Below are 23,040 nucleotides of genomic sequence, written 5' to 3'. Positions count from 1 at the left end.
GGAAGAGCTAATTACCTCATCTGGCACATTTGTTTTTGTTGGTTTTTGTTTGTTTTTCTTCTTTCTTTTTCTCTGCCAGTACAGGATTTTTCCTACAGTGCATTTCCTATCAGCTTTCTGTTATCTAAGTTATGAAACTACAGCCAGTTGCCTTGAGAGTTTTCCATGTTTTTTTTGTTTTTCTTACTTTGATTTTTATCTAGCATTCATAGATCTAAGTGATGTGCTAATCAACTGATAGCTTAAACCTCATTGAAAAAGAGATTGAGTTCAGTCTGTTAACACACACAGAGCTAAAAATACAGTCGGTTACCACATTATATTTGTTTTCATTCATCATTTCCATGAAACAATATGATTTCTTCATTTTGGTAAGGAAAATGCCCAGGTAAATACCATCTTGTTAAGTAAGTTAGCTTCTGTAGCATATTCTTATTCTAATCTGCTCACTTTCTGGCAAAACTGAATATCTAGACTTCTACGTTGCATTTCATCTTTGAAATGATTAGTGGAAGAAAGAGTATAAAAAGGAAAAAGCCAACTATTTTTCTCTTCTTGTTCCTAATCAACAGGTTTTTCAATCAACAGAACTGTGACTTGCTTTTGATTTTTATTAGCAATGGTTCATTAGCCTAAAAAGAAACCCAGAGGCCATGTTAAGCATTCTGATGTTCCCATGAGGGAAAATAAAAGGTTATGGTAATAAATGGAACATAGTTGCTCTGGAATTATTTTAAGAATAAATGCAGGGCATTGCGAGACTCTGCCACACAGAGTCACGCTGGGGTAATGTTTTCAGTGAGTACATACACCTGTTCCCAAAGTAATACAAATATTCTTGTGTCTGAAACCCTCCAAGAAGGCAAGTGGTTTCACTTCGGTCAGTTGAAGTTGCACTTGAACTTTCAGATCTGCACTTCATCTTTGTTTGACTGTGTTTGACCATCCATGAATGATTACAAGGTGCCTAAATATGGGCTTGAACAGTACCAGTTTCAGTAGATTGATTTTGATGCTAATGTTGCTCTTGAAAGGTAACGTTATTCTCAGCCTGGGTGTCATTAAATGAAGTGTATTTCCCAAAATGTTCCTTGTTTACATGGAAAACAAATAACAACAGAACTCAGTTCTCAGTTTCTCTGTCTGAGGGTTGAAGAAAAGCTTAGACTCCTGAATATGTTATGACTGAGGAGATCCTGGAAGGTATTAAAGGTAGTGAGCACGCTTCCAGGGTTAAAGGTGAAGATGCTGAAGATGTGTAGGATGTCAGGGTCACACATTCCTCAGCAGCAGCTGCTCACTTGGACAGTGCTCTCAGCCAGGTGGTGTGATTCTTAGCTGTTGCCCTTTGCAGGGCCAGGAGTTGGACTGGATAACCCTTGTGAGTTCTTTCCAACTCAGGATATTCTGTGAAATAACTTTTGTTTCTTTACCATAATCCTTAGTATCTTCTGTTTGGCGTCAGTTGCTCTGAATGAATACAACTGCTATGAAATAATAAAATGATGATCTTTTGAAATAGGAACAAACTCCCTCTGTTTCACACGTTTCTCTTTGTACGATCTTTGTTGTAAAAGAGAATTGGGATGCAGCTTGAAGGATTTACATTGACAACTATAGTGTGAACAAGCTAAATTTTAGCAAACAAGTAAGAGTCCTTTCAGAGCTGTAGCTTTTAAGAGAGTTGTAGCTTTTAACTGCTTACGCAAAGTTCTTAGTGACAGAAGACTGAAGTTTTATCTGAGGCTCTGTCATACTGCTGTGTATGATAAGTTTTACCAGGCAGAATATTCATTTAGGAAGTGGAGGAGCATAACTGCTGCATAGATGGACATACAGTTACCTCAGCATAACAGAGCCTCACTGCTTTATTTTAAATTAACTATTGCTTCTGTTGCTGAAGCTCTTTTTCATATATAAGTGTCAGCACAGTTTTATCCTTTCCTCTCTAGCAAAAGAGGTTGTGACTCCTTTCAATAAACTGCCTGAACAGCGCAGTGTGGGTTGATTCTTGTGGTGTTCAGGTCTCCAAAGTCACTAAATTTGAACTGTAAAAGCAGCCTCAGCCATCTAAGACTCTCTAATAGTCTCTGAAAACTTCAGAGTAGCTGGAAAATGAGTGATGTATCTCCACTATGTGCAGCATAAATGATGTTATGACAGTGTTCAGTTGTTTGAGTGAGTACTCAATAGAGCCTCAGAGGCATTGAGGGAAGAGCTCTGGGGGTGTGTGGTCAGCTGCAGGTAGCTGCTTCTGTCGTGCCTGTCTCCGTGAGGTGTCTTCATACACTTTGTTACAGTGCCTTGAATTGGCAGGATGAGTGCGGAGGATGCCAGTCTAATTGGGAGGAGGAAGAAAGTCTCCAAACACTTTCATCTATGACAGTGTCTGTCAGAGAACATGAAAGACTATTCCTGTGGTACTTAATTAAGCCTTGGGTCTTTGCAACGAAAACAGCAAACAATTAATTAATGATTAAAATTAGCTGCATGTCTTTTGTGTAGTGATTTATGTACATAATTAATGCTGTAGCATTTTAAGGTGTTAGCTGTCCTTAACTGAGCTGCGTAATAAATGGTGGCTTCAGAGGGTGATACTTAAAATTCAAATTAACATTTACTTCAAAAAATTCTCAGTGCTAAGAGGATAACTAGAAGCAGAGTAACGCCCCCCCCGCTAATTTTCTGTGTGTGTGAAGAGACATCAGTCTTACGCAGGGACTCCATTATTGTTCATACCTGCTCCAACTAGCTAGGCTGGCTCTTGCTGGTTCTAGGAAGATGATTTCAACTGCTACCAGAATTACTGATTAGACAGCTCTGTTGAACTACAGATATGGGTACTGATGGACTGTTGAAATCAGACTGAAGCATCCAAAGAGAGCGAGGTGGTGTATTTTGTACTTGTTAAAACTTTTGCATCTACTGAAGCTTGGTTCAGTTAAGTCCTACAGTCTCAGCAAAGCAACATGCACATCTGTGTTAAAAAGCTGTGCCTAAGCTTTACTTTTGCACACAATGGACAGAATAGGAGGCTGAAATTCAGAAACCGTGTGCACATTTATCTGCTCACAGGAGTTTTGCTGTACTGGTGATGGATTTAGGAATTCTGGCCACTTTTTGTTGTGTCTAGCCTCTTCATCTGCACTCCAGTTTTACCTGAAGAAGGTTATTTCAAGGTTCACTCAAAATGTCCAGTTTGACTGTGATGCCTTGTATGCCTAACTACATTTACAAATCTTTAAGCTTAAAATAGTATTTCAAAACAGCTTATTACAATGCAGAGAAATATGCTTTTATGCTCCTGCAAATACAGTTTCAACTATGAGCATTGATTGGAAAATGAAGGTCTAAAGGAAAGCTGTGATTCAGTGGCTGTAAAATGCTTAAACTGAATATGTGAATTAAGGAAGAAGCAATTCACTGGCTATAGAGTGCTTGAAATACCAGCATTAAGGCCACATTTGGTAGAAATTGGTAATTCTTAATTATTTTATTTCTAACCCTACCTGTGATTGTTGTCTAGCTTCATTTGGGATAATAAGGAGTTAGATATAAATAATTCAGTAAAGAGGTGATAATTCATTTCATAAAAATTGATTTGTAAGAACAGGGAATTCCTATATATAGAAATTATTATAAAAAGGCCAGAATAACATGGTAACTTGGGAGTTTCCGTTCTGGATTAGAACTATGTCTGTTCTCACTCATTCTCCTGTCTTTACCTGGGAGACCTTAATAAAAAAGAAGAGAAAATCATCTTTTTGTAGAAAAGATATTGCAGAACTTAATATATTTCTATTATAACATGGCATATGCTCAAAACTTTTTACTCAAAACCAGAAAGAAAATAACAGCACAAAATGCCAAATTCATCTCTTGTATGATTTTCTGTACCCCAATAGTATTCTTAAGCATTAGGGAAAAATTTGTTCAGCTTGATTTTCTAATATATGGGAGAATGTGGAGAAATTGTATTTTATCCTTCTGCATGTCCCATCTGATCCTTCCACCAAAATTGTTTTTGTATTGTTGTTACAATAATTAACAATTGTTACAAGAAAATAACAATTGTTATTGTATCTGATGCCAGTGAGTTCCAAAACCTGTTGGTGGGACAGTTTGTGGTCTTGGGCTGTGACCTTGGGCACAAAGAGTGTTTCATAGGCAGAAGAATTCTGATAGTGTTTATTTGCTCATGTGTCAGTAAATTTAATCTTTACCTGCATTTTATATAATTATTTTAAAATCTTATATGACACTAGTAATTTCAGCAGTAATTAGCAACCTGGTGAGAAGGTGATTACATGTACAGAGACTGTGTTCTCACATGTTTAGCAGTCTGCCTAACAAGCCACACCAATGAAAACAAAAAGCAAGAAGAATATTTCATGTAGAGCAATTACAAATTTCCTCTTATCACTGTAAAATCAACACAAGGTACTGAGAATTTGAATGGTAGTCCCTCTCTGTCCAGTACCTAATTAATGAAGGTTAATCAGATTCTTAAACAGCAAATCCTTCTACAAGGTGTACCTCTGCCATTGTTCCCATTAAATATCAGGGTCATGGCCCTGCTTATTCCTTTGCATAAAACCTCCCTGTGGGGTATTTTAACAGTGTAAGGTCTTCATAGTACATGGACTCGCTGTATGAGGAAGGCAGTGGTCTGTATCTGAAGTCCATAACAAATTTAGGCATTGAAAAGGTTTGAAAAGCAGTTGACATTTAAGGCGAGATTGTGTTTTTTCTCTTAGTGAACCAAAGGGCTTTTTGACATTAGCAGTAACTTTGCTGATCAGATACTCTGTCAGCATGAAAATCTTAGAGGGTAGGGCTCTAACCCAGCACCTAGAACCTTCTTCCATCCCAGAGCACCACTGCAGTGTGTGGTGGAGCCCATGGTCCCTTTCAGTCCTTCTTGTCTTCTGGGATTTCTGCTGGGATAAGTCTGGAGCCGTACAGTGCTGCACCAGGATTGTATCTGGTAGTGTTGCAATCCCTAAACTAGAGGGGGTTTTGCTTTGTTTTGGGTTTTTATTTGTTGTTTCTTGTTTTTGTTTTTTTTTTTTAGTGTGAGTAAATTAACACTTTTGAGTCTCTGTGTGAGAGCCTGAATAAATACACTATTCTTAAGAAAGGGAAAAAATACTCCCTTTTTGAGTAAAAGTGGTACTTAATTGGTATTAAGCCCTTAAGAAACAAAACAAAAGAATTCTTTTTTCATACCGTATATTGACTAGCAAACCAGGCAGGTTTGTAAATTTTTTTTTTGTGTTTCCTTTCATTGGCTTTGCAAATACAATGTTCTGTTGAGATTTCAAGGTAAGAAGCTGGAGGCTGGAAGGCAGTACTACTGCAGAAATTTCTTGAGTCATGGTTAGCCTATCAAGGGAGCCCTTTCTCTTTCACATCAGTTCATAATCTCTTCAGTTTTATTTGTACTTGTTTAGAAGACATTGTGTAAGTATCGGTGTATGTTACCCAAAAATTCCGACAAGATGGCAGTGTTTTTCCATCTTCCAAGGACATGTCACTGGGGATGTAGCTGTCTGACTGAGTGCCTTCTGATGCTTCTAGTTGTAGTAGTGTCTTGGCCCACAAACTTGTGATGTTTCGTTGTCCTGTGAGAAAGTATAAAACCCCAAATGGTTGTTACTTCCCTTGCTTTCAATGTGTCACCAAGGCAGAACCTGGAGATTGCCTAAATACATTTCTCTGTGCTAAATTTCAATTTGGTTGTGATGAGTTAATTTAGAAATAGTTCTTTGTTCTCTTTATATTCATGGCAATTTAGATATTCCACAACCCAGGAAGAGAGAACAGAGCTCAGTATGTGTCATGATTGACTGTACAGTCTCTATACATCAGCAGGACCTCATGGATGCTTAAGTGCCACAGCAGGCCCCACATCTTCGCGTTAGTCTTTAATTGTGGGAAACTCCTATTGAGAATAGCTACTGGGCACATCAGCTGTATCCTGGATTTTACATAAAGTTTTAATTTGGATACACTCTATAGACACCTTTTCACTGCAGTTTTGTTTATTTTTTTTTTGTTCAGAGGCATAACTGGTTGATTTTAATCTAAACCTTTTTCTGAACAAAGAAGCTGAAGTAGAGATTGTATCAGCTCACAGTTTCTTTCTGGTTTGCTAACTCCTTCTAGTTTACTAACAGTTCTATTGCTCTCAACTGGATTCTTCAGAGCTGTGTTCTTCAGAGCTATGTCAACAGAAAAAATGAAAAGGGTAACATAAGTGTTGAGAGCCCCAGAACTGATAGAAACTTCCTGCCCCACAGGTTTTAGCTGCTAACTCAGAGACCAGGCTGAGGGCTGTTAGTTCTGGCTGACAGAGCCAGAAATCCTGATTTCCACCATCCTGAAAATACACAACTTGTTGACTGTTTTTTTTATTAATAGTTTAAATTAGTTATCTAAGAAGGAAACTTTCATGTATCCCACAGTAATGTGTGTCTTTGAGATCTCCATGGTCAGCCTTGATCCCACAGTCATCCTGACTCCTCTCTTTGTTTACAGCCTTTTGCTGCTTGTGACTTGAATTCCAAGGGATTGAGGAGTGCTGTTCCTCTCTCATTCTTGACCTTTCTTGTGGGATGAGGGGCTTCACATATCCTGTGTGAAGCTGCAGTGAACCCATACCTTGCTGTGCAACCTTCACTTCCTGCTCTATCAGAAGGAACGATGGCTATGTAAAGAAATCACTCCTTCCTTTCATCTCTTATGTTTTGGCATCATTAATACTGACAGTACAACTCTGGGAATCATTTGCTAGTTAGATTGAACAGTCTTTCTGCTGTCTCAGCATTGACAGGTTGCAAAATGTTTAATGTATTGCTTCATCTAATAAACACATTTTGGTAACAAATCCATTAGCAGATCTAAAAATCAAAATAGATGCTCGGAATTCAGAAGTAGGATCAATCAAAAATTTTAATGTATTGGTCTTCCTTAGCGTTTTCATATGTGGGTAGCAGTTCTGTACATAATAGCGTTCCATCCATAGTGCTGGAGCACTGGTATAGAGGCTGACAGGGAGATGTACTCAAATAAAACCTTGGTCATGTGTTTAATCCCTGGGGATTGCAGCTATTTCATAGCAGTACTTTATGTTTTATGTAGACTAGGCAGTACCTCTGACATCAAAGCCATTATTAAAGAGATAGTGAATATATGAAGAAAAAGTAAAAGCATACAGTGAGAAATCTTTGCTGGGTAGAAAATGTGTTGCCCACTTCTTAGATCTAAATGGGTGCTTTAGCACATTTTATGCATGACTTCTCACATCAGAGTACAGGAATTCCTTTCTCAAATGCAATAAAGATAATTTAGATAGCTGATTTCCCATCTTTTTTATGCTGTTGAGTGTATAAAGCATCTAGCTACTTCAAATGCCACTGGTGGATACAAATTAATGGTATAGTACAATTATAAGGGGTGTTTTTAAGGAAGATGATGTGTTAAGTGTGTTTCCTTCACCTTTTGGATCTTTGTATTTTGAGTATTTTTGTAGATTAACTGCAGTACATAACATTTATATTGAAGGTTTTCTCAGAAGTGAAGTTTTATTTTGATTAATACATATGATATTTAAAATACTGGGTGACTTCCAAATAATTCTTGTTTTTAAATTTGAGGGCTTCTAGCAAATGTCAAGTGTTAATCTTAGGCTTGCTCTTAAATTCTAATCAGCTAAGAGCATAATTGTTCAGTAGAGAGTGAAGTAAATTAACCTTCTTGTATGCATGGCTTAGAGAACTGGTGGGAAGGAGCTTCCAGAATTGGTGGCCATGTGCTCCGAAGTGCAAGGAAGCGCTCTGCATACTGAAGATCCCATTAGTCACCCTCCCTTTGAAGAGACAAGGGTAACCTTTGCGCCCTGGTGTCTGGAGTGTTCTTGAAGTTAGTGGGACTCCTTCCAGTGAGTGCCAGGATTTTAAATTGCGTCGTGCAGGGGATGGCTGTTGACATTTGGATGAGAATGGAGCAGTGTCATTGAGTGCTCTACATTTTAGGAACTTTGGAGCCCATTTGTTCTGATTCTCTATGTAGGTTACAACTTTTCTGGAGCCTGGACTTCTTTGTGCATGTGTTGTTTCTGTGTGCCACCCTTTAGGAGCCAGCTGCATAAATATGCAGTAAAAGAGAGTCTTGTCTCCCTTGAAAGCAAGCAGTGAAGGCTGATGGATATAGCTGAGTTTTTATGAGGCCACATCTCCTGATACGCAGTTGTATATAAAAAAAATCACTCCAGAATCACTGTGGATTAGGAAAAAAAAGTGGTTTGTCGTAATTTTTTAGCTACCTCTAGAAATCTGGTCCACTTGCACTCAGCTAACTTTCAGCAGGATCTGTTGTACTTGACTGGTTCCTTGGATGCCTCTGGCATGACATCTGAAGTAAAGATCGAAGATTTCTCAAGGGAAAGTGAATGTGGGGCTGTGAATGTGTTGTCACTATTTAAATAGTCATTAGGCCAGATTTTGCTGGATTCACAGATGCCCAACCAGTCTTCCATATTCATGAACACTTCAGCTGCTTTGACAAATGGTGCTATTTGAGAATTGAGCTTTCTTCTTTTTGCTTCTATTTAACCAGTTCACCTTGGGTTCAGAAATTCTGGGGTTGGTGAATCCAGAGAAAGGTCCCAGTGAATTTTTATCTTCAGCTGGAGTGTTATTCAGTGAAAATCAGTAACGTAGATTTTACTCCTATTTTCTGTACATGTTTTGCTGGTTTAGAACATAATGACTTTTTCTGTGGAACAGATTTTTGAGTTACCTTCCTGCCAGCTCCTACAGGATTTCCCAGTATCCTTCTCTGTGTTCATAAAATTTAGAGTCTTGTTTGTCACCTGGTGGAGAGCAGGAGGAAAAGCGTGTAGTTCTTTGCTCTTGAGGGAGACAAGGCAGAAAGATTTAGTGCAGGTTCTAAATCATGCTTTGAATAAAACATCATACTTCTCAAAAAAACATTTACAGTATTTCCTCAAGTAAAAATAACAGTATTAGTGACTGTGCCAATGCTCAGCATTTGCAATTCCCATGCTAATATTGTCAGTGTGCACTACTGCATTCAGTTTAGAAAGTGCAGCGAATCTACCTGACCACTGAATGGCACTATTTCCTTTTCAGAACCAAAACCAGAGGAAAGGTGTTTAAATCAAAGTTGAGGAATAATATGCAAATGTTTATTTTCTTATTATCTAGTCTCCAAATTGTTGTTTGTCACTAACAGAAAACTGACTTACTTGTTCATTCTTTGCTTTGCATTTGGTATGACTGGTAGAATCTGAACAGAAGCTGATGAATTTGTAATGGCTTGGCTCTATCTGTTGCATTGCTTCAAAGGTTTGTATGACTCCTTCTGTGGAGAACTTCACCCATAACATGAAGAGAAGCAACTGAATTTCTTTGCAAGTTAAATTTTTATTTGATTCAGGTTAGGAATTTGTATTACTCTTTGTTAATTTTTTTGATGTTTAATGAGGTTAGAGCAAACCTAATATGAATCTGGGTGGTTGCCACTGAATTCTGGTTATTCTTTTTGCAGCATCAGTCTGTATGAATGATGCATCGTTGTCCTGTGGTGTTCTGCTCTCAAGTTTTTCAGGCATTTTCGTGTGGTTGTGTCAGTACATGGTCAGTTAACAGACATCTGCATGTTATTACCTATTCAGAGGAAAATAATTTTTGAAGAAATTAACCCCATGTAGTTTTCTATCTCATTTCCTGATACATGATTCTTCTTTTCCTCCATTGAGTTCTGTGGAGCTGCAATGTAAATATCAATGTCAGATTTGAAAATTAGGGTTAGGGGAAAATGGTTTAGATAATTTTCTTAAAGAAAACAGCCTCCAAAATGCTTCTATATATGCTAAGGCTATTTGGCTTGCCGTGACAGCTTGTATAATTAAAAACACTGGCTTAAAGGTCGATACAACTGGAGCATCTATGTTACACCCTTGAAGCGTGACTTGGACCAGCCAACTCTTGTGACTCTAACAGAGGGAGACCTCAGTTCATAAAGTCCAATCTCCCAAATAGCAAGGTGATTATACTTTGCCAAGTTGTACTGTGCAACTTTAAAATACATACTTGACAAACACACATCTTGGTTTTAATCTTTAAATATGTGTAGACAGACAGTCACCAATTTTGTTTAGTGTGTGTGGTTTTTTTCCCCCAATAATTTAATTGCTTTTAATCCTCCAGTTTGACTTCAGCTTATTTAGGGAGGTCTGGAATTTTCTCCCATACTGGATCACATACAGTGTAGTGTGTCTTTCAGTCATCTTTTTGAGAAGTTGAAATGGTAACCAAGTTGAGCATGACTTCAGTGACTTTGGTTCACCAGTTTCATCTTTGTATAGCCAATGCTTATGTTGGACATTTTTGCAGTGGCAGCACACTGATTTGCTGGTTTGCTCTGAACCAAAGCTGTACTTCAGAGGCATAGTGGTAGTCTGCACTCTTTCTTTCTGTAATCCTGAATTGGGCTCCATTTAAACAGTGTTTGTTATAATCATCTGGTTTAATGGCTCTTCAAGATTGCTGAGCTTGTCTCACATTCCTGTCAGTTTGATCCTGACCATTTTGCCAAGCACAGTCTATTCCTATTGCAATTTATCTGTCTTTAAGGTAAAATATATTGCTCTCAAAAGTTGGTTGGATTTCAGGCCCTAGTGAATTTAGTTTGTTTTTTTTTTTTTTAGAATAATTGAAACTTTTAGAGAAGTGTGAGAAGGCATCAGCATAATGACTGACTGTTTTATTGCTTTTCAGAAAGATGCATATATATTACTTGGCATATGCTTTATCTGCAGCATTGATGTATGGCTAGAAGTCTCTACTTCTGAAGATCAATTGGAAAAATTATGCTCTTATTTTGACCATTAATTGGAAGAACTCCTCAGATCATTTACAAACCTGGCATAGCAGTGACCTGTACTCTTCAAAGTTTTGCATCAGGACTGTAATATTGAACTTTTAGAAGAACCACCGGATGTGCCTGTGCCACATGTCAGATCAGATGATCCCAGTAGTTTCATTTGGCCTTGAAATCTAGTAAATCATATGTACTAAGTACAAAGCATAGAAAAATCTGCAAGCTGTGCAAATGGGCATACTTTTAAAACTTCAGGTACATCAAATAGTATTCTCTTTCCCAGTTTTCTCTGTGGCATGGGATGCTTTGTATCATTGTACAACTGCCACTAACCTTTCTTGTCACCTAGCCAAGTTGTGAACGTGATTTCCCTGGTATTGCATGAAAAGCTGTGTGAACAGCCTAGGAAATTGCTGTACTGATTATCTTCTGGAGTCCATCCTTTGCTTGCTGTCACAACCTACCTGTGAAGAGCCTTTACTTGGCCACTCTTTGAACATCCAAGTGTTCTTCCTTCACACCCAGGTTTGGTGGGTGCCTGCCATAGGTGCCCACAGGAGGAAGATATTATATATTCTCTATATACCCCATTGTTAAACCTTCTCTTCCTTAAAACCCTTGCATTTCCCCTCTTGCTTCAGAGGTCTGTCACTAGGTGCTCCTGCTGGCCTGTCCCTTTGCTGTGGGAGTGCTGAGTGGTAAGACTGTGGGTGATGACCCACTACCCACTTCCCTCATTTCTCCCCTGCTTTGTGGTTACCCTGGAGCAGTAGCCAGCTGCTTGGTATGCATGCTGGTTTACAGGATTGTTAAATGACTGCAGAGACACTAGGGCTGAATTTGCTTTCCTGTATGAATGTATCGCCTTAAAGAGAGCAAAGATATAAAATAAATGGCTTGCATTTTATAACAAATATGGAAAATATCTCCCCTGAGAAAAGGGTGAGATCTTCTTTGTTACGGATCCTCTATTTGTTTCAATGTCTGGTGTAAATTTCTAATAGTTGGTATGTGAGTGACTTCTGTGAAGGCAGGAATGAGTCTGGAATGGCTGTGACCAATGTGCTGCTGTGTAGGGACTGAGTTGCTTGTCAGTGGGGTTGACAAAGGCTGTCATTCTACAGCTGGAATGATGTACAGCTCTACTGGCAGCTGTACCTGGTGCTCCTGCTAGTGACTGCCAGCATGGCTATAATAGAAAACCAAGTAGCCTCATACTCCTGCAAAACAAAAATACCGTGTGTAATTTTCCTAGTGAGCTTTTAGAATCTGCAAGGAAACCTCATGTTGTGATTTTGTTTAATAATTTCTCTTGGGAAACTGTACTTTTGGAGGTTTATCTGTGTATTAATTGTTTAAGTAAATGTCTTGTGACTACAGCCATTCAATACAAACCACAATAAATTAATCTTGCTTGCTTGTCAGTCTTTATTTCAGCTAGGCCAGGAATAATATTTGAAGCCAGGAGACTGTGCTCCTGAAACCACTTGCTATTGAGTTTTGACAGTTTTACTTGCAGTGAGTGACAGTCGAGGATATTGTTGTTAGAGTAGTCATTCCTTCAGGGGATTGTATTATGCCTACAGAAATGCCCCGCAGGCCTTTTTATATTCCTTCTTTTAAGATGCCAGTGTCACAGTCACTCCTTTTTCTCTCCTTTTCTTGAAGGCATCACATAACATAAATAGAAACCCAAATGTGATCAAAAGCAAAACTAAAACTATTATTCTTCTCTTGGCTGAAAAAGGAACTTTGAGGCAGATGGCTGTTGCAGCTGGTGGCATCCCTGCTGGGATTTCCTCCATGCCCTGTGGGAAGAGACAAAGGCTTCCCAGTTTATGGTACCTTCTGGCTATTGCCAGGACATGGCTTTAGGCTTGCACATGAAACTGGCACTTTCAGCACTACCTTTTCCATTCTTACTGAAAATCTGGAGTTCTGGGCTGTTCTGTTTCCTTCCATCACCCAGGTCCTGTGGTGTTTTTCTTTCTTATTACCCAGTGAGGCAGCCTTGCCAAGAATGGCAGAGGCTACGAGAACGGGAGGTCTGGGTGAGCCTTGTTTCCCCCATGAACCAACCTGCAGCTGCACTGTATGATAAATTAATTTAATGAATTTAACCAGTTGTCTTCAAAGGCTCTTTGGGAAGAAATGGATGCACTTGGTGGCCCACATGGTGATGAGCACCATGCATCCTAGACTAAATGACTAAGCCTCCACTTCTTACTCTAATAGATGTTCATAATGTTCAATTATGAGACTTCCTGGAATTTGGCAGAATTAGATATGATTGGTAGGATTCAGATCATTAGTCTTTCATTATAACCTTTCCCTTGCACCGTTATGTATTTATGCACATAGTTCTTATTCATGCTTGTGTCACAAAACAAGTCATAGACTAGAGGGCTAAAAATACAAGCAGCTAATGAAACTTAGTAGTCCTTTTAAAAGTTCTATTATTAACACTAAGCCAATGCTTTTTGACATTGAGAAGTGAGATCTACCTACTGGATATGGAATACGCCTTTATTTTTAAAGGTTGATTTTTCAATTCCTGTGTAGGCTGCTTGGAACAATATTTGCTTTAAGTACTTCATGGTGAATAAAAAAGTATCTCAGAAGCAGCCTCAAGCACAAATAGATGTACTTAGAATGTTTTACGTGTACAGTAGTTACAGTGGAAAAACTAACCCACTTAATTTTCTGCAAATGCAGTTAGAGTTTCCCCTGGCCTTGCTACAGTGATGCATCATTGCAGGAACTGCAGCAAGGAATGGTTGGTTTTGAAGAGGTCAGCAAGGTGACCAGATTTATGGAACAGGTTTTAAATAGGAACAAATGCAGATAATGAGGGCTGTAAAAGAAATTGCTGGCTAAGTATCCAGAAGAAGTCTGAAAAATCCAGAGTGGAAGATGAAGGGGGATTTGTGCATTGTCCTCTCCAAGACTAAAACTGGGGGAGTCAGATGAAACAAGCTGGTTGCAAATTTAAAGTGGACTGGTAGGAGTATTTCTTCACATAACATATATTCAGCTTTGGAAGTCTGCAGGACATTGTGGATGCTACAAGTTTACGCTAGAACATAAGTAACTGAACAAATTCATAAAATCCCTGAGGGATTAGTAAATACAGGCACAACCACGTTGTAGAAGAAAGTCTGCAAGTCACTGTAAGCTGGGGGAGGCTGCTTGAGAAGTCTGATCAGGAGTTAAGGTGCCTGTGTCATCTTTCTGTCTCAGGAGAAACCAAACTGCAGTCGATCTCTCAATACAGTGGAGCTAACAGGAAATATGCAAGAAGTGGGTCATCAGTTTTGTCATTGTGTTTATTTTAGGAATTGGTGTTTCTATCACTTGCTGTGTCCGTAGGGTCAGTCCTTAGGTGATCAGGGCATACCCTTTCATTCAGCATTCCATTATGCATGAACATTGAAAAATTACAGTTTAATTTCTTATACATGGAGTACAAGTCACCAGACCCAGATTTCACTTGTGGCTCTTACTGTATTATCACAGTGGCGTGTGACAACAAACAAACTTAGGATACAAAAGCAAGGGTACAGACAATCACTGCAGAACTGCTGGTGCGTTAGAGAAATTCCCTAGTTCCTGCTTAATGCTGCATTTTGTACCCCTCATGTTTGTGTGCCAGTGTAGATAGCACAAAGCAAATATGTGTGTGCAGCCTTTGTATAAAAAAAGCCATGAAACATAAGAACCTGATAGAAAGTAATTCATTTGCCCATAATGGGCTTGTAATTGTTGCTATTACAAAATTTCTGATTGTGACTACGTTGTGTTTAAGAACCAGGCCTGTGGTTTTATTGCAGAATTATTACAGCAAACCCTTTGGGGACTGTGAGCATATACACTCATTTTCTTAAGTATTCACTTGGCCAATATTGTGAAATGTAGCTGTTTCTAGGGAACAAGAGGCCCTAGAATAACTGTTGAACTAATAAAAAATATACATCCATTTAGTTTCTTCTTTTCTCCAAAGACCATAATCAAATCTAGGATCAAGCAGCAGGAAAATTAGGCCTTGTTATTATTATTTTTTAATATTGAGCTTTTTTTTAATACAAGTAGATGGGCAAAAATAGCTTTCACATAAAGTACCTTGACCTTTTGTGTTGCTTTAAAGAGACCAAAAGTCTCCTTGGGCTTTAGGGTTTAATAACAAAGTAGAAAAAGACTTTATTGTGTTTCTGGATCTGAGAAAGAGTGTATGGAACTGAATTCCTACACTTGGTTTTGCTGCAGTGTTTCATGCAGGTGATGCTTAGGGTTGATGGAGTGACAAGTCAGAACACTGGTTCTTTTCTGGGCTCTCTGAGTGGCCCAGGACTATCAGAGGCTGTATCTGTGCAGTCAGGAAGGGATTAACTTGCTGGTTAGTCACAGTTCTTCCTGGACATACCAGAATTAATAGACTGGATTTCAAGATCCTCTCTTATTTGCTATTGCTAATGTCAGCAGCTGTCCTGGCAAAATAACTTGAGTTGCATATTATAAGTGTTCTTTTTCTTTCCTCAGCTGTTCACTTGTTCTAATATACTAAAGGAATTTACAGTGTATCCACTCTTCCTCTTTGGTTGGTTGGTGTGTTTGTGGTTTGGGTTTAGTTTATTTGTTTGTTTTAGCAAAAGCTCTGTTTTAAGTATAACAGTTCTTGGTCCTGAATTTCCCTTGTCTGAAGAACCTGTATAGGGGTTACATATTTTTCAGCTCTTTCTTGTCCTTTGTTCAGAGCTATTCAGAGGTTGACTCATTTCCTGAGCCTTTTAATGGCAGAAAGGTATTTAGGAAACCATGTGCCAGAATGTTCTCAGTGCCTGCAAGGAGAATTGGTGTTCAGGAGTTATTAAAACACAAGAGTTATTAAAACATAACGTCTGGCCTTCAGTAGTAAAAGGGATGTGGGTTTGGATACTTGGGACCCAGATGTTGCTCCTTCATGCTCTAGTTGCCTGTCTCCTACAGTGGCAGCTGACTGATCTTTCAGAGTAAAGCATTTAGATGCCTTCCATGCTCCTGGCTCCTTGCCTAGTTTTTTACCAAAGCAGAAGGATTTTTGGTATAAAACAGCATCTGTTTCCAGACTTGATCTGTCTCTTGAATGATGAGGGCTGATAATTTTAAACTTCATAGGCATAAATGTAAATACTTGGGATTGTCAGGATAAGTGCCCAGCTTTCTGAAATCCAGAAATACTTCACTGTTTTTGTGTCCCTGTGTCATGATTCCTTTTTGCTTCATTGGCCACTGCATATGAACATTTCCCTTCTGTTTTCTCTAAGCAGGTAGTACTTGTTGCTAATTTCATCTTGCATCTTGTGTCAAGGGAGACTTTTTTTTGATATCAAGAAATGATAGCCAGATTTTCTTTCTCCTCAATTAAAAAAAAGGAGAGGGGGGGAGGAAGTGTGTACAATTAAGTGTTTGAAATATATGATGTAAATGACATCCCTAGAGCTTAAAAATCTTTTTATTCTCTGGAGAAACACATTCTATTCCATAGCTGTTGAAGGCTTCCTACTGTCCTACTATTTAGGGAATTAAAAATTTTTCACTGATTGGTTCAAAGTAGAAGAAAAATGTTTAATTAGTCACTCTCATTGTTCTTGAAAGAAATGGCAAGGAAAAAAAGCAAAACCTAATGTTTTTCTTCTCCAGATGTAAAGATCTGTTTTGATAGTGAATGATGTTCTGGGATTGCCTAAACCAGCTAGGGTAAATCCAAGCCAGCACTCCTAGTGATAAATATATGGGATACTTTTAAAACACTTGGCAATGGAAGAAAACAAGCTGCATGCATCATTAAACTGAAGGATCTGGGGAGAAACCATGCAGCTTCAAAAGTAGTACAGATCTTTTATGATAGTAGTCTATGAAGTTAAGACTGTTTTCCCTTTCTGTAGAGTTCTCCTTTACATGACTTGTAATTTGTAGGTAGTATCTTTTGTTTCACTAAGAAAAATATGTTTCTTTAATGATAACATGTAGATGTTCCTCTGGTTGTGTTGTTTCATTACAATTATTAGCTTGTTCGTGTAATGGTTGAATTGCGAATAAAGGACTGAAAAATACCATCTCACTTGCATTCAAATTGCTTTTTTTTTTAACTGCAGGTATTCAGTGTATAACACATCCTGAGATACTAAAGATACTAGTTTCTTAAAGAAACTGCTACCAGTAGTATAAAATTGGCTGATTGTTCCCCTTGTTGTTGATAACTTGTACAGTTTTTTCTACCATTCTGCATGTATGCATCAGGAATAATGTTGTAGGCTGACACAGCTGATTACATTGATGGGTTTCCCAAACACTAACTCAGATGACTGAAAATTCTGCTTTCCTTACCAGTTGATGTGGGAAGGCTAAATTTTTAAGTTCTTGTTGGATGTTAAGGAGCAAGTGTGATGTGTGAGAGGATTTATGATTAAAAGGAGCGATTCCTTGGAGTAATTGTGGTATTTTGAGGCTTGAACAGATTTCAGTTCATGAAGAGTACAGTGTGTAGTCATCGTGAATGATCTTTCTTGGGGTAATGCTAGCCACTTGTAGATTAAAAAATGAAGTTGTAGAGATGAAGCTATACTTATGAGTTGAGTTTGGAATGTAAAATGCAAACAATCTTAAGTGAACACGGCCCATCCCCATCAGTATTAAAGTTGAGAGTCCGCATTCAAGCAGGTTCTCATTACTTCAATGCAAGTTATGAACAGATAGTAAGAGCATTCACTCCAGTAGGTGAAAATTACTTGCTTCTGTGCCATCTCCATTTCATGACATTTTAGTTAATTATACTGTCCAATAATGACTTATGACTGTGCACAGAGAATTGAGATAAAAAGGAAGAATTGTAGTGATTTTCAAAAGCAAGATCAAAGAGTATTGCTGCCTAAAATGGGGGGATAATATATTCCATGAGCTCCAATCACTGGATGACCACTGGGTTTTTCTTCAGCTGTAAATTAGGGGATTATACAACTCCTGTATAGCATTAATTATTAAATAAAAGCAATTTCACAGTTTTATTCATTCATGAAATTCCTGTAAAGAGTGAGAGATTTGCAGTGTCTTCTTTGTTACTTGTGAATCCCTTTTTTATTTTTCTTTGTAACTGCTCTGATGGATGGTGCCTGATCTAGGGCAAACTCTCCCCTGTGATGCTTGTCATCAGACCTTTTGAGTGCTAAAGTAAATTCTAGTAATAAGACAGGTCTTCTGAAGAAAAGTATGTATTTGCTTCATCCTTTATGCTCCCTGTTTTATCAGTGTTTCTGGTTAAAATTCAGGTACTGAATATCACTGGTGCATTATGACAAGCCTATTTTTTTTTCAATTCTTTGACTGTAAATAAAGAGACAAAGAGACATAAATGTTCTTATTTGCACATACTCATATTTGCTGGTTGTAATGAGAAAATACTGTTTCGTAAATTACTTGGTGCCTACCAACTGGATGGTCTGCTGGTTGTACATAATATAGTAGGATGTAAAATCACCTAAAATTCCATTTTTTCTTATATCGTCTCTTTAGTTCAATGTATCTTGCATTAGTTTCATCTTAAACTGTTGTGCATCAAGCTATAACATAAATCCTACTTGCCTGCCTGCAGTCAATATAGCAAGTTCTCTTTGTGTATGACTATCTGTTGGAGACGTGTGTCTGTGATAGAGACAAAATACTGAGTAATGCTGGTTCCAAAGGAAAAAAAGTAAGGCTTCAATACCAAGCATCTTAGGTGGCTTAGTCATTTAGCACAGTGTGCACATTAATATTTAAAATAAGAACATGAACAATGCTGGACAACAGATGAATTCAATGCAATTACAAGCACTCCATGAAAGGTTTCCTTCCTGATAGAGCTGCCTGTGCTCCAGCCATTTGTGCTGCTTGCTGAGTGGCTCAGAACTGCTCAGAAAGCAAGAAAAGACCTTTGCAGAAATACCCAGTCCCCACCTGACCTGTTCCTGTTAGTGTTTCAGGGTGTTTGTGGAGCACCAGCGCGTCCCGTTGGTCTCTGCTGAGTTTGGGCTGAAGGTAATTCATGCCTTTGGGGTAAAATGGCACAATTAGCTGTTATTGACACAGTCAGGTCAGTGTGGGTGAAGTTTTACTCCAGTTTTGCTTCTTCTGTAAGGGGAGTATAGGCTGTGCCAAAGGTGTGTTATCCGTGAGCAATAAGGATATGATAAGGGCATGATTGTGAAAAATGGAATAATAATAAATAAATGTCACAGTTCAACTTTCCCAGTACCAGTCTTGCATGAGTGTGTGTACTTGTGAAATGTGTTCTTTCTGGTTTTGAATTGCTGAGAATTTGCCACAGTCATTCTGGTTTTACAGGCTATGTTATTGGGTCTGTGGGCATGTGTTCACTCTTGTGAAAGGGTTCTGTATGTTATAAAATACTGTGTGTCTTTCTGTTTAAATATTTCTTCTTGCTTATATATAATACATTACCAAATGTAAAATAAGAAGCTGCCATGCTTTGTGCTATGAAACAAACTCTTAATTTCAGGTCTTACTTGTTTCAGAAAGGTGTGCCTTAGCTGTAAAGGAAATCCATAGCTTCAAAATCAGTAGGAGTGGTTGCTACTAAAAGCTGAATTACTAGTGACACTTAAAATTTAGAATTTAAGAATGTTTATGACTGGTAACATATATAATTGTCTGTTCAGAGATCAGAAACTTTGGATATTCATTTATTAGTGCTAACTGAGCCAAATGCTCAGCTCAAATGTGTGATCATTCTTCTAGCTCTAAACACTGTCTTAAGTTGTAACATTTAGCACAGCAATACAGATACAGTTTTTATGAAAAGAAAGCATGAGTCAATATATCAGATATCACTTCTAGACTTTTTGAGTGAAGTGAGTCATAACAGTTAAAGGTGAAAAGTAATCACTAATTTGATTTTCTTTAATCTATTTTCTTACAAAGTGTGAAATTTTTGAAGGTGCAAGGTTTGCCTAGAAACAACCCATTATTTTCACCCTTATTTTCAGTCTGTGATGAAAAAGAACTAAGAAGTGAATCAAATTCTGATGTCATTTATGAAATATAAGTTTTTATAGGACTCAGACACACCAATGAGCTAGAGCAGACTGACAACAGATCCTGTGCCAGGTAAAACTTAGTGAATGATCAGTCAATGGCAAAAAAGTGCAAAGTGAGCCCATTTGGAAGTGTGAAAAACAATGGCATTTTCATTGCATGTGACCACAGTAAAGCCTGATTAATTATCTGCATTTGTGTTTATCACAGTATGAATATATTTATTTTTTTTTCCTCCCTTTCAAGTGCAAACTGAGTTCACTGTTTAACACTGATGCTTTTTATCTTTGCAGTGTGCCGGGAAGACTCATACCAGTCAATAGTGTCATGTGCTGCTGTAGTACTTACCCCTGTGGAGACGACAGTGGATACAAGGAAAAAAGAGCAGATGATAATGCCTGATGTGTCCAAACAGTGAGTTATTCAAATAACATGATCTTTTACAAGTGCAATTTAAACACCAGGCCAGATTCCTTCTCATGGATATGCATATACACCCTCCTTTCTCTTTCATCAGGGCTTTCATAGGTGTTTCCAAAAGTAGAAACTGGCCTGAGGCTAAGCTGCTGCTTTTGTTCATTAGCCTACATTTTTTCCCAAGACTTTTGGTAATGACATTTATAGAGGGAATATAGAGGGCCTTTATATGCCAAGAAACTGACTTTTTAACAGATTTGATAAGGTGATTCTTTTTGTTTCAATAGTCCTTTCATTCTGGCAAGTAGTTGATTTTTGTAGAGGAGGTGATTGGTAAATACTCAGCTCATCTGATATATTTCAGTATTTTTCAGTGACCATTTTACCTCTGTGATGCGAGATACAATGGCATCTTCAAAAGTGTGGTAGTGTGTTCTTCCAGGGAAATTCTGTCTACTTAATTACAGTGTATTTTGGTGTCTTGCATTAAATAAAGATCATAACCACAGAGTGTACAGTAACATTTGCCTTGTAATACCAGGCAGGATGGTTATTTCTTAATGATTGAGTCTTTGGAAAATAAAGGTAATTTTGTTTACATGAAAAGAAAGAAAACACAATTGTAAGGCTTTACCACAACACAGACTTGAGGTCTGTACTTTTTAAAGTGTGGAAAGTATTAAAAAACATGACAATGTATAACATCATTTGTGTATTTACCATTTCTGTTTAGTTTTCTGCCTCCCTTGGTATATACAAGTTTAAAATAATCTGTGGAGTCCTGGCTTGCATGCCTATTACTGTAAAAAAAAATTAAAACGTTCCCTCACGTCCCCAAAATCCCTGTAACATCCAAAACACCACTGGTGGATTAGAGTAGATTAGGTAGGTTGTGATCTTGCTATGGATCTATGACTTAAGTCTGTATCTGGCTGTGGTATCTTCTTCAAGGTGGTGATAAACCCTTTTCATCTCAATTACCTATACTTAAAATTTAACACTGTGCATTACCTGTTGTCCAGGTGTTACTGCCATGGCCTTGTGTTTAAAGTGCTGTGAGCATCTAATTGTTGTAGTGCTTCCCTTGTGTGGCTCTCTGAATGCCAAGAGATTGGAAAGGCAATGGGCTGTAAAATACTGTGCTGAAATCCAGAATAATCTTTTCTGGTTAGTTCAAAGCAGCATAGAACATTTTTTCTTGTCTTCACTAAAAGGGAAACCTGCACTGTTGCTTGATTGGCTTTTTTGTCTACTATGATGAGATTCAGCATTTAATAATCTCTTAGGAATTCAAAGTAGGAATCTGTTTAGCATGTGCTGAATGAAGCCATCTCCCAGATTTTTGGCATGTTTGGGTTTTTATTTTTTCTTTACAGCCTGATTAGTGTTATCTTCTAAGAACACAGACATAACTTTTCATAAGCACTCAGAGGTCTCAGAAACATGCTCTAACCTCTGTTACTCTTCCAATACTCATGTTTAAAAATACAACCTGTGCCTCTGGAATTCTTTATACTAGAAACAAGATCGTTCTTAAACAGATTAAACCTATTTGAACTTCTCCGTATGAAACTGTATCAGTGTATAAGTGTCTTTAAGCCAACATTTCTGACAAGTATATTTGAAATTAGAAAGAACCATCTTGTTGGAAAAGATTTGCAACTGGAATTTGGTACATTTTGTAGAAACCTTAAGAGTAATTGTAGAGAGGTGAAAGCATGCAGCGTCAAGAAAATCTCCAGCATTATGAATGAAACATCGGCATACTGATCTTGCATTTCACCCTGTGCTTTCTACATGCAGACAGTTTTCTTCATATCCAGTTAATGGAAGCAAAACAGATCCTAATTCCCGTGTCTAAGTATCCCAGTGTCATCTGTCTCCAATGCAGACGTGCCCTTGGTATTTGTTGAATTCCATTGACTGGAATGCAGACTCCATGTATGAGCTGGTGTGCATGTGTGGATTATAGTTACTGGTATTCAATTCATGTGGAAAACAACATTGATGCTTTGATTTTTATTCTTATGTTTGTGTATCTACATGGTTTTGACTTACATGTCCAAAAATTGTGCATATAACAGAGGGCTGAGCAGTAGCCAGCCATCCAGGTCCTGTAGGGAGAAGTTTCTGCCTTCAGGCCCTACAGGGACAGACTATGTTTAGGATAACTAATGCTTTCTAAAGCTACATGAGAAAGTGTGTAATCCAAACCAGATAAAATGCATATTAATGATAATAAAATGTTAAACAGTTACAAATAGCTAAAAATAATTATCTTGTGTGCCACAGTAAAATTACATCCAAGACATTCAGGACACAAGCTGTGAAGACTGGTCAGAAAAAAAAATAAAAAGCTTTCAGTGCTACTTGTATAATATTTGATTAATGATGTTATTTTGTCCTAGAAAGAAACTGTTTAGTGGCTTTAAATAATGTATCTGCTTAATGTATTTTTTTTGTAAGCAGCAAATGGTGCCAGAAGTGGTAGCAGCAAATCTTAACGAGACTTTAAGTGTCCATGATTAGATATTATCAGGACTGCAGGAGTAAAGGGCCAATTTTTTTATTTTTTCCCTCTGTATTTCTTCTTGGAAGCTCAAACCATTTCATCAGGGAGTAATTTCATAGTGATGCTCAGGTAATTGC

The 23,040-nt window shown here is 37.9% G+C and overlaps 1 protein-coding gene across 4 annotated transcripts in view; it reads left to right on the top strand.

Moving 5' to 3' along the window:
• CCSER1 (coiled-coil serine rich protein 1) overlaps positions 1 to 23,040 on the top strand; it is a 637,091-nt gene that overhangs the window by 166,836 nt on the left and 447,215 nt on the right. For all 4 annotated transcript variants that reach the window (XM_088056598.1, XM_088056597.1, XM_088056599.1 and 1 more), the window contains exon 6: positions 20,268 to 20,388. In XM_088056598.1, coding sequence (XP_087912724.1) covers positions 20,268 to 20,388 — 121 coding nt within the window. The remainder of the gene's footprint in view (positions 1 to 20,267; positions 20,389 to 23,040) is intronic.

The sequence above is a fragment of the Pseudopodoces humilis genome, chromosome 6 (genome assembly GCF_049639895.1).
Source record: "Pseudopodoces humilis isolate 2021_Gansu_Grassland_sample_001 chromosome 6, ASM4963989v1, whole genome shotgun sequence".
Classification (NCBI taxonomy): domain Eukaryota; kingdom Metazoa; phylum Chordata; class Aves; order Passeriformes; family Paridae; genus Pseudopodoces; species Pseudopodoces humilis.
Note: the sequence above shows the minus strand (reverse complement) of the source record. Positions and strands in the feature narration are given on the sequence as shown.